Here is an 11,876-nt window from a genome sequence, read left to right on the forward strand (position 1 = left end):
GCAATTAACCCAGCTACGCCCAGGCGTCCCGTGCCCTCGCTCGTTAGAAAGGAGCTCGTTACCCGCTGCCAGAGCCGGGAGAGCTACAGGCGCTCGGTGGGGGCAGGTTATTGTGGGATGGCACGGGTGCCGGTCCCCGCATCACCTGCACCGAGTGCCTGCCAGCAGCAATTAAGTCAGCCTTCAAAGAGAGATCCCAGCTTTCCCAGAGCCATTAGCCATGCCCTGGAGGGAACGCAGTCTATTTTCAGCCACAATGACTTAAGACCAGGTCACCAGCAGGTTAAATGGGACCGTGCAGCATTATCTCCCTGCCCTCCCATTGAGAAATTAAACACCGCTGCGTGATGGGCAGGAGCCAGCCCCGCGGCCGCGCGCCGGGGCGCCCGCCAGAAGCCGGGAAGGTAAATGCCACCTGCCCTCTCCTCCCCTCGGCTTTCCATCTCCCCAAACGGCCGCCGAGGAGAGCCAGCGTTGGTCCAACGCTGCCAGACTCGGCGTTCCCAGCTCCGTGCCACGGCCGCGGCTTCCCGGAGGATCTCACGGTGCGGGCTGGAGACGGCCAGGGGAGCTCCGGGGCTCCGGCACCGACCGCTCGCATCCTGCGCCTCGCCAGCTTCTCGTTTAGCAGTGACGAGCTAACGAGGTCCGATCCACTCCAGCTTCATGACTTGGATGCGGTGTGGCTGGGACAGGGCAAGCGCGTGGTGAAGCCCGAGGCACCCGTCAGTGCCAACACACTGCCCTAACCCAGACCCCACAGCACCCCAAAACCACCCCAGGAGAAATTCAGCAGCAGGCTGCGGGCATCTGGGGTGGAAGAACACCACCCGCGGACACACCACGATCCTGTAAGCCTCTTTTCCTTAGGAAACCAGGCTCAAAAGCCCAGCCTCTGCCCTCTCTCCCTTGTTCAGCCCTTTTTCAGCTCCTGCCCTCCCCACATGCCCTGCGCCCTCCCGAGCATCGCCCGCGCCGCCGCTCCTGCAGCAGAAAGGCGCAGAGCCGCGCGGCACCGGGGGGACCTGCACCCGAGCACCGCGCCGATGCACGGAGATAAACGCAGAGGCAAATATTATGGCGGTGTGATTTAATTCCTGATGAATTATGCAAATCCGCATTCAAAATTAAGCACGGCCTTTGGACTCTTGACAAATTTCCAACCTGGCCCCGATGACACGGGGCTGACACGAGGCAGGGACAGCCAGCCCCTGCCGAGACCTCCATCAAGCGAAGCCCTGCGTGTGTCTCCTGTACGTGCACACGCACACTTATAGGGGAACCAAGGAGCATTTGCACAATCCGAGAGCACCTTTTGCCTTCCCCCTACAACAGCTCGTAGCCTGGCCACGGAAGGGCACCGAGCTCTCCAGTCCTCCGCAAGATGGAAGCGGCTTGGGCTGACGGCGAGATTCGGGGAAGGGAAGATAAAATTCACAATGAGATAAAATTCACAATGGCTCAGGCTGGGAAGACGCGGAGGCAGAGGGAGGCGGGAGGGGAAAGTCTGAAATGCTTGTGCCAACACGAATGTCATCGCTGGAGCCGAGGGAAGGAAGGTCCGTCCGCAGAATAGTTACAGAGAGGGCTCATCTGATGAAAGTAGGAATTTCCGATCCCACACAAGCCCTGAACATACATGAAAAGCAGCAGAAGAATTGCCGCTTTGTGTCACTAATCTCATTACGCAGACAGCCCCGCTGTAGCGCTGGGATTGCAAAGGGAAACCCCGGCGCGCGGCGCACAAAGGGAGCGGAGCGCGATGTGCGCGCCCGGCCGAGCGCAACGAAGGGGGGAAAGGTGCTCGGGGGGTTCGCCATGGCTGGGAGCCCCAGGAAGGAGCCTGGCCGGAGCCTTCCCTGCAAAAAATCATCCTCCTCGCCCCGGGAATCGGGGCGCAGAAGGGGCAGGAGGCCACGGGAGCCGTGGGGTAACGCGGGTGCTGCTCCACTCGCACATGGCCAACGCCGCTGCCTGCGGACCGCAAGCAGCACGGGCGAGAGCTGAATCCCTACGAACCCCTTCCTCCCAAGCACGGCAGCCCTTTAAATTATTTTATTAAAAGCAATTAAACCGAATGTATTAAGAGCGTATTCAAGCCACAGGGAACTGTGCTGAAAATGAATGGCGCGCTGGAACGGAGCGGGGGCAGAAAGGAAGGCGCAGGCAATATATCTAACCGCGAAACACAAGAGCGGATCTCTGCTCTCGGTAACGTGGCAGGGGAAGATGGATGGTGGCAGGAGCAAGAGCCACCTTTTCAGAAGTTGCCGGGGATACAGATCTCAAGAGAAGGGCCGGGGAGCCTTCAAATCTCCCCCCGTTATTCCCCCACAAAAGCACGTTATCTCTCCCGACCATACCGCGTCGCTCCTCGCAGCTCCCACCCCGCCACGCTCAGCCTGCCTGCATCCAGCTCCCACAAAATGGCTCTTTGGCCACTGCTGTGCTGGCAACGCCGTTTATTCCCAAGGTCACTTCCATCTTTTGCTGATATTTCAAGTCTTCACGGATTTAAACCACCGCCAGCCTCTGCTGCACCAAGCCGGCACTGCCGAGCCCTCCCTTGCCTCTCCTCCTCTCTGCCCATCGCCCCCGCTGCAGGCAGCAGACACCCAGCTCTAAACCTTTCGCTTCCCAGCGCCGTCAGATACAGCACACGGAGGGGAGGAGGCCGGCAGCCATCCCCTCAGCTTCTAAAGGCTGGGGGGAAGAAAGAGACAAGTGGAGCGAGCAAAAAGCGGAGACAGACCGCGGGCTGCCCGGGCCCGCAGGCACCCAGCTGCACCATCCCACTGCTTGTGGCGAGCCCTTTTACGAGGGTGAAAGCACCCAGACACAAACCCAGCCCCCCCACCTCACTCCACCCATGTTTTTGGGTCGGTTTAGTGCCTGCTGTGCCATCGGTTTGGGCAGAACAAAGCGGGCTCTTGTCTCCGGCACCATCAGAGGGTGATGCCGGATCGCGACACCGAGCTCCGCGTTCACACCCACCGGGCTGGCCCCATGTCCCTGCACCAGTGCCCACCCCGAGCTTCAACCCGAGGGGTTTTGGGGTGCATGGGGCCCTGCTGCCGCTCGCTGACCCGTGCTCGATCCGCCAGGACCCTGCCGCACCGCGCTCACCTGCCAGGCTCCCACCAGGTTAATGCCCTGTAACGGCGCTCGGTTCCCTACTCGCCAAAAGATGGCGAAACGGCAGGGTTGGGGTTATTTACTATATAATTAGACACTAATTTCAGCTTCAGCCTGGGTTATCCGAGGAAGGAGATGTGAAATTGCCCTTACGAAAGCCCTGCTCTGCTAACCCTGCCTGCAGCGAGATCAATTCCCGGCAATTCCCACTTCTCCAACAGCTGCTGGGAAAGCGCCGGAGCTGCTCCCAGCGCAGGCAGCACCGGGCACCTTCCCCCCGTGCCCCAGGATAGGATTTCCAGCACCAGCATCCTCTCCGGGTCAGGTTTTCTCCAGCACATCACCAGTCGGGGCCAGGGGCTTTGGGGCAGCCCTGCCAAGGAGCAACGGTGCTGGGGGATGCAGCGAGCCCTGCGGATGGAGCACGTCTTTACCGGCGCCGCTGTTCTGGGAAGGGGTCGGAAAGCCCTGCGCACCCTCCTCTCTCTTCTCCCCCACCGCAGCCCACCAGCACCAAGCACGTCCCTGCTTGGGGCACTGGGGATGGGAACTTGTCTAGGGACAGAGGTGCCACCCCACAGCCCACCCAGCCACCAGGACACGCTCCCCACAGCACAAAGCCACCCCTGCCCTCGTGGCACGTTGTGGGACACCCCCAAAAACACTGAATTCCCCCCCCCGCCCCATGCAAGAAAGCCCAGGGAGCAGCAGGGGCATCGTTTAATGGCTGAGCATCTCCTCTGTCCCCACGGACAGGGGGTGTAAGGGGACAGCTCGACACCCCCAGCCCCACACACCCACTCTCATTGCCCTGATGGACGACGTACGGGCGAGCATCCCATTTCACGAGGGCCCTCTGTGACGGGGGGGGGGACACAGACACCTCCCCATCCCATCCTCACGCCTGGCAGCATTACAGGGCCGTGCCAACCCCCCCGAGCCCCCCACGCACCACCCCCTGGGCGGGCAGGGAGGGGGGCACGGCCATTTCAAGGGCCATTACACACGGCGCTATTTCCCTCGCAGCATCCCCCCGCTCCCAAAAAAAAAAAAAAAAGAAAGAAAAAACACAAAAAAGAAGAGGTCCGTGCTGCAGCACGCCCCGAGATCCTGCAGAAACGGGCGGTCTCAGCAGAAGCCCCGCGCCGCTGCGAGCAGGGTGCCTGCAGGGGGATTTTGCTGGCGCAGCAAAGTGACCCTGGGCGCTGGATATTTCCCCCCCCTACGCTGCTGTGCTGGAAAACTTCTCCCTGAGCTAAAGCCGAGGAGCAGGGGGGTGGTTTCTGGCCCCCGATAATCCCCGCGTTTCAGTGCACACGCTGACGGGGAGGCAGGGAAACAAGCTAACACTGATCGCTCCCCTCTGCCCGGCTGCTTTGCTTTTAGGGGCTGCTCTCGAGCTGGATTTAAGGCAAATTCGGCTCCGCTCGTCCCTTTTTCTGGGCTCCGGGAAGTGTTTCTGAAGCACAATTTAGGGGAAGAGGCCGCGTGAGCCAAAGGCAGGCTGGGGGGTGGCCCCCGCACACACCCCAGGCACCCACCCAAGAAAGGATACCTCAGTACGTGTCGAAAAACAGATTTTTATTGTTATTATTAAACTCTCAGTGCCTGACTGCCGGCACGGCCGCAGCCCCTCGCGAGCCTCCACCTCCCCCAAACCCCAAAGCTGCCAAGAACAACACGCCGCTGCCGGATCAGGCCGAGACCAGGACGCTCGCTTCACTTGTACCCAAGGAAGGTGGCGTGGGGAAGGAACCGAGGCAGAAACCCCTCCTATTTCCCACCCCGGGGGCTCCAAAGAGCGAGCTCCTGCCTTAATGGACTCCGCCGCCTGCCTCCATCGAGCGCGGCCTCCCTTCCCACGCAGCCTCCGTCCTCCCGGCCGCGGTCGGGGCTGAAATGCCACCGCCAGCCGCCACCTTCCTCCCCGGGGAAGGATCCCCGGAGCTGCCCGGCTCCACCACCGCACGCCCCCAAACCCGGGGCGGCCCCGGGGTGCTCCCAACAACGGGCTCCCGGCCTCCAAAACGTGGCCTCGAGGGCGAGAGGACCCGCAGAAAATCCCCAGAGAAAAGGGGCCAGGAGGCTCGGCCGTGCCTTCGGCTCCGGGGCAGAGCCCGGCCTGCACTGAGGAAAATAAAGACGTCGGTGCCGGCGATAGCTGGATCCTCAAATATGGCCAATCGTGCTATTTTTACCGGGGCGTATTTATTTTGGGAGGACGCTGGGACGGATTCAACAGCCTCTTTTTCTTCAGCCCGGCGGTATGCAGAGCTTGGTTTGAGCTGGCTCTATTTAAAGGCTTCGCCTCCTGCCCACTTTTCTTAACCCCTTGCACAAAGCCGCTGCTTTCCACCCCTCCGAAAAAACGCCGCCAAAAAAAAAAAGGCGATAATAAAAAAAATAAAAAAAACACACACCGCCGTCAACGCTGCAAACAACCCTACAAAAGGCCTCTCCATAGCAGGAAGCAATCATCGTTTCAAACGATATTGTTAAAGCCATAAAGAAAAATAATAAAAAAATTCCCTGCCTACCAACTGTCGCGGTACAACGGGAGTTTCACTGGGGACCGACCACGCACGTCTTTTTCAAACAATTTACCCCGATCACAAATCGCCGAGCCCGAGTCGAACTCAATATTAAAGCAGTCACCCCAGGGAGCGCATGCTGCAGAGGGAGGGGGATTTCTGAAAGGCTTTAGAGCCAGGGAAAGAAATTTTTAAAAATTTTTAAAAAATACAGCAATGAATTAAAAAAAATATTGGGGATCACCAGACGCGTTCCCCCGGCGAGGGGCCGCGGGGTGAGCGGACCAGGGAGCATCGCCCGCGGGGCCGGTCCCAAGGCGGGTGCGGGTGAGGCTGGGACTCGCCTCCTGCCTCCCTGCCGGGGCGGCGAGGCTGCGGGGAAGCGCCTGAAAAGGAAACTTTGGAGGAGAAGAAAAAAAAAAAAAAAACACGCAGAGAGAAAAAGAGCCACCCAATTAAAACTTTAAAAAAAAAAAAAAGGCGCACTAGGGCTTGGCTTGAGATTGTCCAGATGAATTTTTTTTCTGCAGAGATTGCGTTCTGCTTTAAGCAGGGGGTGGGGGAGGAAAAAGGAAAAAAATGGAGGACAAAAAAAAAAAGGGTGTAAAAAAAAAAATAAAGACAAAAGGGAAGAAGGAAAAGGTGTTTGCCCATGTGCTTGGCTTCATAGCTCTTTGGTTTTACACCTCTTCTCTTCGCACCTGGGAAATTGGCACTGCCACCTAGTCTAAAACTAATAAATCTTTTCTCTCGATTCGGGCTGCTTCCTTCTCTGCAGATGTTGGCAATCAGGTTTGCAAATTTCAAAGTCATTCATTCCGGGCGGCTGGGAGAAAAGCAGGTTTATTATTGCAAAACCTGTCACCCTCCCAACGCCTAAAGTAAACTCCGAGTCACCTCTCCACACCCAGGGGAAAGAAAGGAGGGAGAAAAAAAAAAAAAAGAAAAAAGGAAAAAAAAAATCAGCCAGAGAGGAAAATTAACCAGGCAGAAATCTCCCGCGTCCTGCCGGCGAGGGAATGGGGCCACGGCCCCAAGAGCCCGCGGCCGGCCAAACGCCGCTCTCCTCCCCGGCCCTGCCGGCCGCTCGGAAAGGGAATGAAAAGAAAACCCCTCCAAAAAACCAGCCGCGGGACCAAATAAATAAAAAGCTGAGCGAGGAAAAAAAAAAGTGCGTATTTCGTAAAAACAACTGAGCTTTGTTTTTTTTTTCAAAAGGGACGACGCAGAGGGTGGTTGGTTGCCCGAGGTCGGAACGCGCCGAGAAAAAAAAAATAAAATAAAATGGGGAAGGAATGGCCTAAGCATAGAAATTTTGTCTGCAAGTTTAAAAAACAATAATTACCAAGGGAAAGAAAACACAGAAGCCACCCACTCCCAGCAGAGCCGCCGCGGAGCTGGCACGAACTACAGCGGCTCAGGCGAACGCGCTCGCTCCGGCATGGAATCGCACCAGTGAAATCCCAAAAACCTTCCAGTTTTGCCTCTTTTTCCCATCCCAGGGTGGCTTTTTGTCCCACCACGAGGCAGCCGAGCCCCTTCCCAAACCCAGGACAAGGTGCCTTCCTCCCAGCCTTCCCCAAGCTCCAGTTATTCCCCCTCTCCTGGAGGACCGAGGCGGGCTGCGGCCGTGCCGAGCGGCGGGGATTTTCCGCCGAGCACGAAAATTCTGCGATGGCTGCGCGCGAGCAACCAGGAGCAATTTCTCCCCCTATTCCCTTATTATTATTTTGCCTTTTTTTTTTTTTTGGCGGGGTATTTTTTTTTTTCTGCCCCCCAATCCATACCAGGCGAAGCAGAGCGAACCCCCGGGAAAAACAAAAAAAAAATCCAAACCATGCAACAAACCCTTGGGAAAAAAAATCCCAAAACCCAAACGGCACAGCAAACCTTTGGAAAAAAGAAAGCGAAACCCAAACCACGCAGCAAATCCTTAGATAAAAAGGACCGAAAACCCAAACCACGCAACAAACCCTCGGAAAAAAATCCCGAAGCCCATACGGCACAGTAAATCCTTTGAAAAAAGAACCCAAAACCCAAACCATGCAGCAAACCCTTGGAAAAGGGATCCAAACCCATACCGCACAGTAAATCCTTGGGAAAAATAAAACTAAAACCCAAATCACGCAACAAAATCCTTGGGAAAAAGGAACGCAAAACCCGTACCGCGCAGCAATTCCTCGGGAAATAAAAAAAAGAAACCTAAAATCCAAAGCACGCAGCAAACCCTTGGAAAAAGGATCCAAACCCATACTGCACAGCAAATCCTTAGGAAAAAAATCCTTGGGAGAAAAAGCCCAAACCCAAACCACGCAGCAAATCCTTGGGAGAAGAAGCCCAAACCCAAACCACGCAGCAAATCCTTGGGAGAAAAATAAAACTAAAACCCAAAGTGTGCAGGTTTTTTTGGGAAAAAGCCCGAAGCCCACACCGTGCAGCAAATCCTTGGGGGAAAAAAAGCCTGAAGCATGCAGCAAACCTTTGCGATAAAAACCCAAAGCCCGTACCGCGCAGCAAATCCTAGGGGGAGAAAAAGCCCTAAAACCCAAAGCATAGGGAAAAAAAAAAAAACTAAAATCCGAACCAGGCAGGAAATCTTTGGGGAAATAAAAAAAGAAAAAAAAACATACCGCAAATTTGGGGGAAAAAAAAATAAAAATAAAACCCAAAGCAGGCGGCAAAACTTTGGGGAAAAAAAACCCAAACCCCACAACCGAGGGGCTGCGGGGCCGGCTGCAGGGTGGGCGAAGGAAGGCAGGGGATGGGGTGAGGGGGACGGGGGGGGGTTCCGCGGAGCCTTACCGGGGTGGGAGTGGATGCTGATGCCCGAGGCGAGGAACTTGCCGGGCTGGAGCCCCGCGGGGAGCCCCGCGGCCATGGGGCCGGCGGCGGGGGGCAGGCGGCCGGCGGCGGCCAGGCGGTGGCTCTCCATGGCCAGCCCGGAGAGCAGCGGGGGGGGGCCGTGCACCGAGCGGGGGGGCCCGAAATCTCGGCCATCCATCATCCGCTCGCCTCCTTCCACCAGTCGCCCGGATCGCCACCGCCTTCCCCCCCCCACCCGCCCCCCCCCCCTTTTTTTTTTTTTTTTGCCTTCTTCTTCTTCCTCCTCTTCTTCTTCTTCTTCTTCCCCCCCCCTCAAAAAATAATAAAAATCAGCGGGTTTTCGGAAAAAAATTCGTCCGGGAGTCCCATGGTGGGGGGCGCGGGGCCAGCCCCGGTGCGGCGGTGTCGGTGGTGCCTGCGGAGAGATGGAGGAAAAAAAAATGGGGGGGGGCACACGGGGTGTGGGTGTGGGGGGGTCCCCACAGAGCACACACCCCCTGGGGGTGGAGGGGGGGCACCCCCGGACCCAGCCGCGGCTTCCCCGCCGAGGGGAGAATTTAAAAAAAAGCCTTAAAGTCGGGGAATTTTAGGCGGGGGGGGGGGGATAAGGGAGGGGAAGAATGAATTAATGGCTCGGAGGGGGAAAAATAAGGGAGGGGGAAAAATATTAACTAATGGCTCGGGGGGCAATGAGGATCCCCCCCCCCCAAAAAAAAAAACCACTCCCCAATCCCCAAAAGCGCCCCAAAACTCGGCTCCAGCACCGCGGCTCCCCGCAGCCAGCGGGCGGCAAAAAGAGCCGAAAAAAAATGCAAAATAGCAAAAATGCAAAAAAAAAACGCACGAAAAACAACCTAAAGAAGCCGGGTTTCTTCCTGCTCCGCTCCCACCGAGGGAGCCCCGGCCGCGGGAGCCGAGCGAGGGGCGGCCGGGGAAGGGCTGCCCGGTGCCGTTCCCCTTTTGGCTTTTTTCGCCTCTTTTTTCCCCATTTCCGAGGCGTCCAACTACCTGGTCGGCTGTGCTGCCGCTCTGCCCAGCGCCGCTCCCGCTGGGGAAAACGAGACGCGTGGTATTTTCCAACGGGGCGGAAAAAAAAAAAAAAAAAAAAGAAAAAAAAAGGGGGGGGGGGAAAAAGCAGAAAAAAGGTTAAAAAAAAAAAAAAAAAAAGCCCCCGGCGGCCGCAGCTCGGCGGAGAGGGCACCGGGAGCGCCTCCGGAGCGGGAAGAGGCGGAAGGAGGGGAATAATTAATTTTTAAAAAAAATTCCTCAAAAAAAAATAAATAAAAAACGAATGGCGAAGTTTGGAAATAAATAAAGAGGAAGCCCCGCGCCGCGCTCCGGCCCCCCCCCCGCGCCCAGATCCCAGCTTTCGGCTGCGAACCGGGGGCAAAAATTAAAAAGCGGGGGCGACCAAACTTAAATAAAATTTAAAATAAAGGAGGACGGGAGGGGGGGGGAATAAGGAGGGGGGGGACGGTGCTTTTGGGGCCGGGGAGCTGCCGGCTCCTACCTGGCGCGGTCAGGCCGCCTGGTCCCGGGGCATGGCGGCGGCGGTGCGGGGCTGGAGGCCCGGTGCGGGGCTGGGGGGGGGGGGGTCGGGGGGGGGGGGGGGGGCAGCAGCCGGTTCGCCCCCCCGCCCGCCCGCCCGCTGCCGGCACCAGCAGCAGCAGCTCGGCGGCTCCGCTCAGGGGCAGCGCGGCGGCAGCGGCGCGGCGGCCGCTCCATAGAGCGCCGGGGCCCCGCCGAGCTTCATCGGGCGCCCCCCCCCCCCTCCTCCGCCCCCCGGCTTAAAAAAAAAAAAAAAAAAAAAAAAAAAGGGAAAAAAAAAAACAGGCGGGGGAGGGGAAGGGGGAGGGCAAGGGGAAAAGCGCGCCGGCGCGCCGGCCGAGCGCGCATTGTTCTCCCGCGCCACGCCCACCGCCCGCGGGGGGGCGGGGCCGCGCCGCCTCTCCGCGCCGCCCATTGGCCCGCCGCCCCGCCACTCAGCGGCGGGGGTAAACAGGCGGCGGGGGCGCGCCGCCACGCGGGCCCGCGCGGCGGTTTCAAGGCCCCCCCCCCCCCCCCCACTCCCGGTGAGAATCACGCGCGGGCCGTTTCCAGGCCCCCCGCGCCCCGCCCCGCCCCGGGACGGTGCCGGGGGGGGGGGGGGGGGGGGGGGACACACAAGGGGGTGACCCCCCCCTCCCCCCCCCCCCCCCCCCCAGGGTCTCGCCGTTGTTTTTGAGCCTTTTCCCCGCTCTTTGCCCCCCGAGGAGGGCGGGGGGGGGGGGAGAGAAATGCCGCCGGGCCCTCTCCCACGGCCCCGCCGCGGACAAAGCCGCCTTTGAGGGGGTTGGATTTGGGGGGGGGGGGGGCAAGAATTTTTTTTTTCGAAGGGGGGGGGTGCCCGCTTCCCCCTCGCTGGCCCCGCCGCCAAAAATTGGGAAAAAAAAATTTTAAAAATGTAAAAATAGGCTGCAAAGCGACACCGCCGTGCTGCCCGCCGGGGGGGGCACACACATAGCGCCCCCCCCCGGATTTAACCAAAACTCGTATTTTTTTTCCCGGCCGCGGGAAGAAGGCAGGAAAAAGCCGCCCCCCCCCCACCAAAAAAATGCAGCTCCGCTTTCCCTTTTTAATGCCCCCCCCCCGCTCACCATCGCCCTGTACAGCGCCGGGGGGGGGCGCCCCAAATTCCTGACTTGTTTTTTTAATTAAAACCCCAAAAGCGGGGCTTTTATAAAGGAGGGGGGGGGAGGGGAAAATCTAATTTCATCCCGATCTAAATTAAAAAAAAATAGAAAAATAATCAAGCCCCCCCCCCTCGCCTCCCCCCCCCCCGCAGGAGTTTCGAGCCGCCCGCAGCCGCCGCCGGGCGTTTCCAGGCTGCCCCCGGCGGGCAGCGGCCGAAAACCGGGGGAAATTGCCCCAAAAATCGCGTGGGGGGGGGGGGGGGGGAGGTCGGGACCCCCCCGCACTTTTTTTCTTTTCCCTTTTTTTTTTTCTTTTTTTTCCCCTTTTTCCGTTTTTTTTTAAAGCGGCGCCGCGTTCCTCGCGTTCCGCCAGGCGCCGTATTTAAGGCCAAAAAAATATAAAATAATAATAAAAAAAAAAAATCTGTATTTACAGGGGGAAAAAAAATGGTGTTTTATTTATATCCGAGAGCCCAACCCGGCTGCGTCAGAGGCGAGGGCTCAAACCCCGCTGCTTTATTTTTTATTTTTCTTTGCCTTTCTCCCGCAGCAGCCCGAAAATAAAATAAAATATTTAAAATAAAAAAAAAAAAGAGGGGGGGGGGAGATATTAATGGCTTAATCGCTTTTATGTGGCTTTAAAAGCATATTTTATAAATGTTTAATGCCTTCGCGCCCGGACCTCCCCGCCGCTGTCCCCGGGCCGGGGGGTTGG

At 58.0% G+C, this 11,876-nt stretch overlaps 1 protein-coding gene across 6 annotated transcripts in view; it reads right to left on the reverse strand.

Moving 5' to 3' along the window:
* The window catches only part of TNRC18 (trinucleotide repeat containing 18), a 51,954-nt gene extending 41,685 nt beyond the window's left edge, over positions 1 to 10,269 (reverse strand). For 5 of the 6 annotated variants that reach the window (XM_080557405.1, XM_080557403.1, XM_080557406.1 and 2 more), the window contains exons 1-2: positions 10,000 to 10,269; positions 8,469 to 8,904 (exon numbers count right to left, since the gene is read on the reverse strand). In XM_080557405.1, the coding sequence (XP_080413531.1) occupies positions 8,469 to 8,670 (202 nt within the window). In that variant the 5' untranslated portion in view covers positions 8,671 to 8,904; positions 10,000 to 10,269. Of the gene's footprint in view, positions 1 to 8,468; positions 8,905 to 9,497; positions 9,602 to 9,999 lie in introns of those variants that run through there. The other variant, XM_080557402.1, reaches the window with a different exon arrangement.
* Positions 10,270 to 11,876: the final 1,607 nt, after the last annotated feature.

This window comes from Anser brachyrhynchus, assembly GCF_964034855.1.
Source record: "Anser brachyrhynchus genome assembly, chromosome: 15".
NCBI lineage: Eukaryota > Metazoa > Chordata > Aves > Anseriformes > Anatidae > Anser > Anser brachyrhynchus.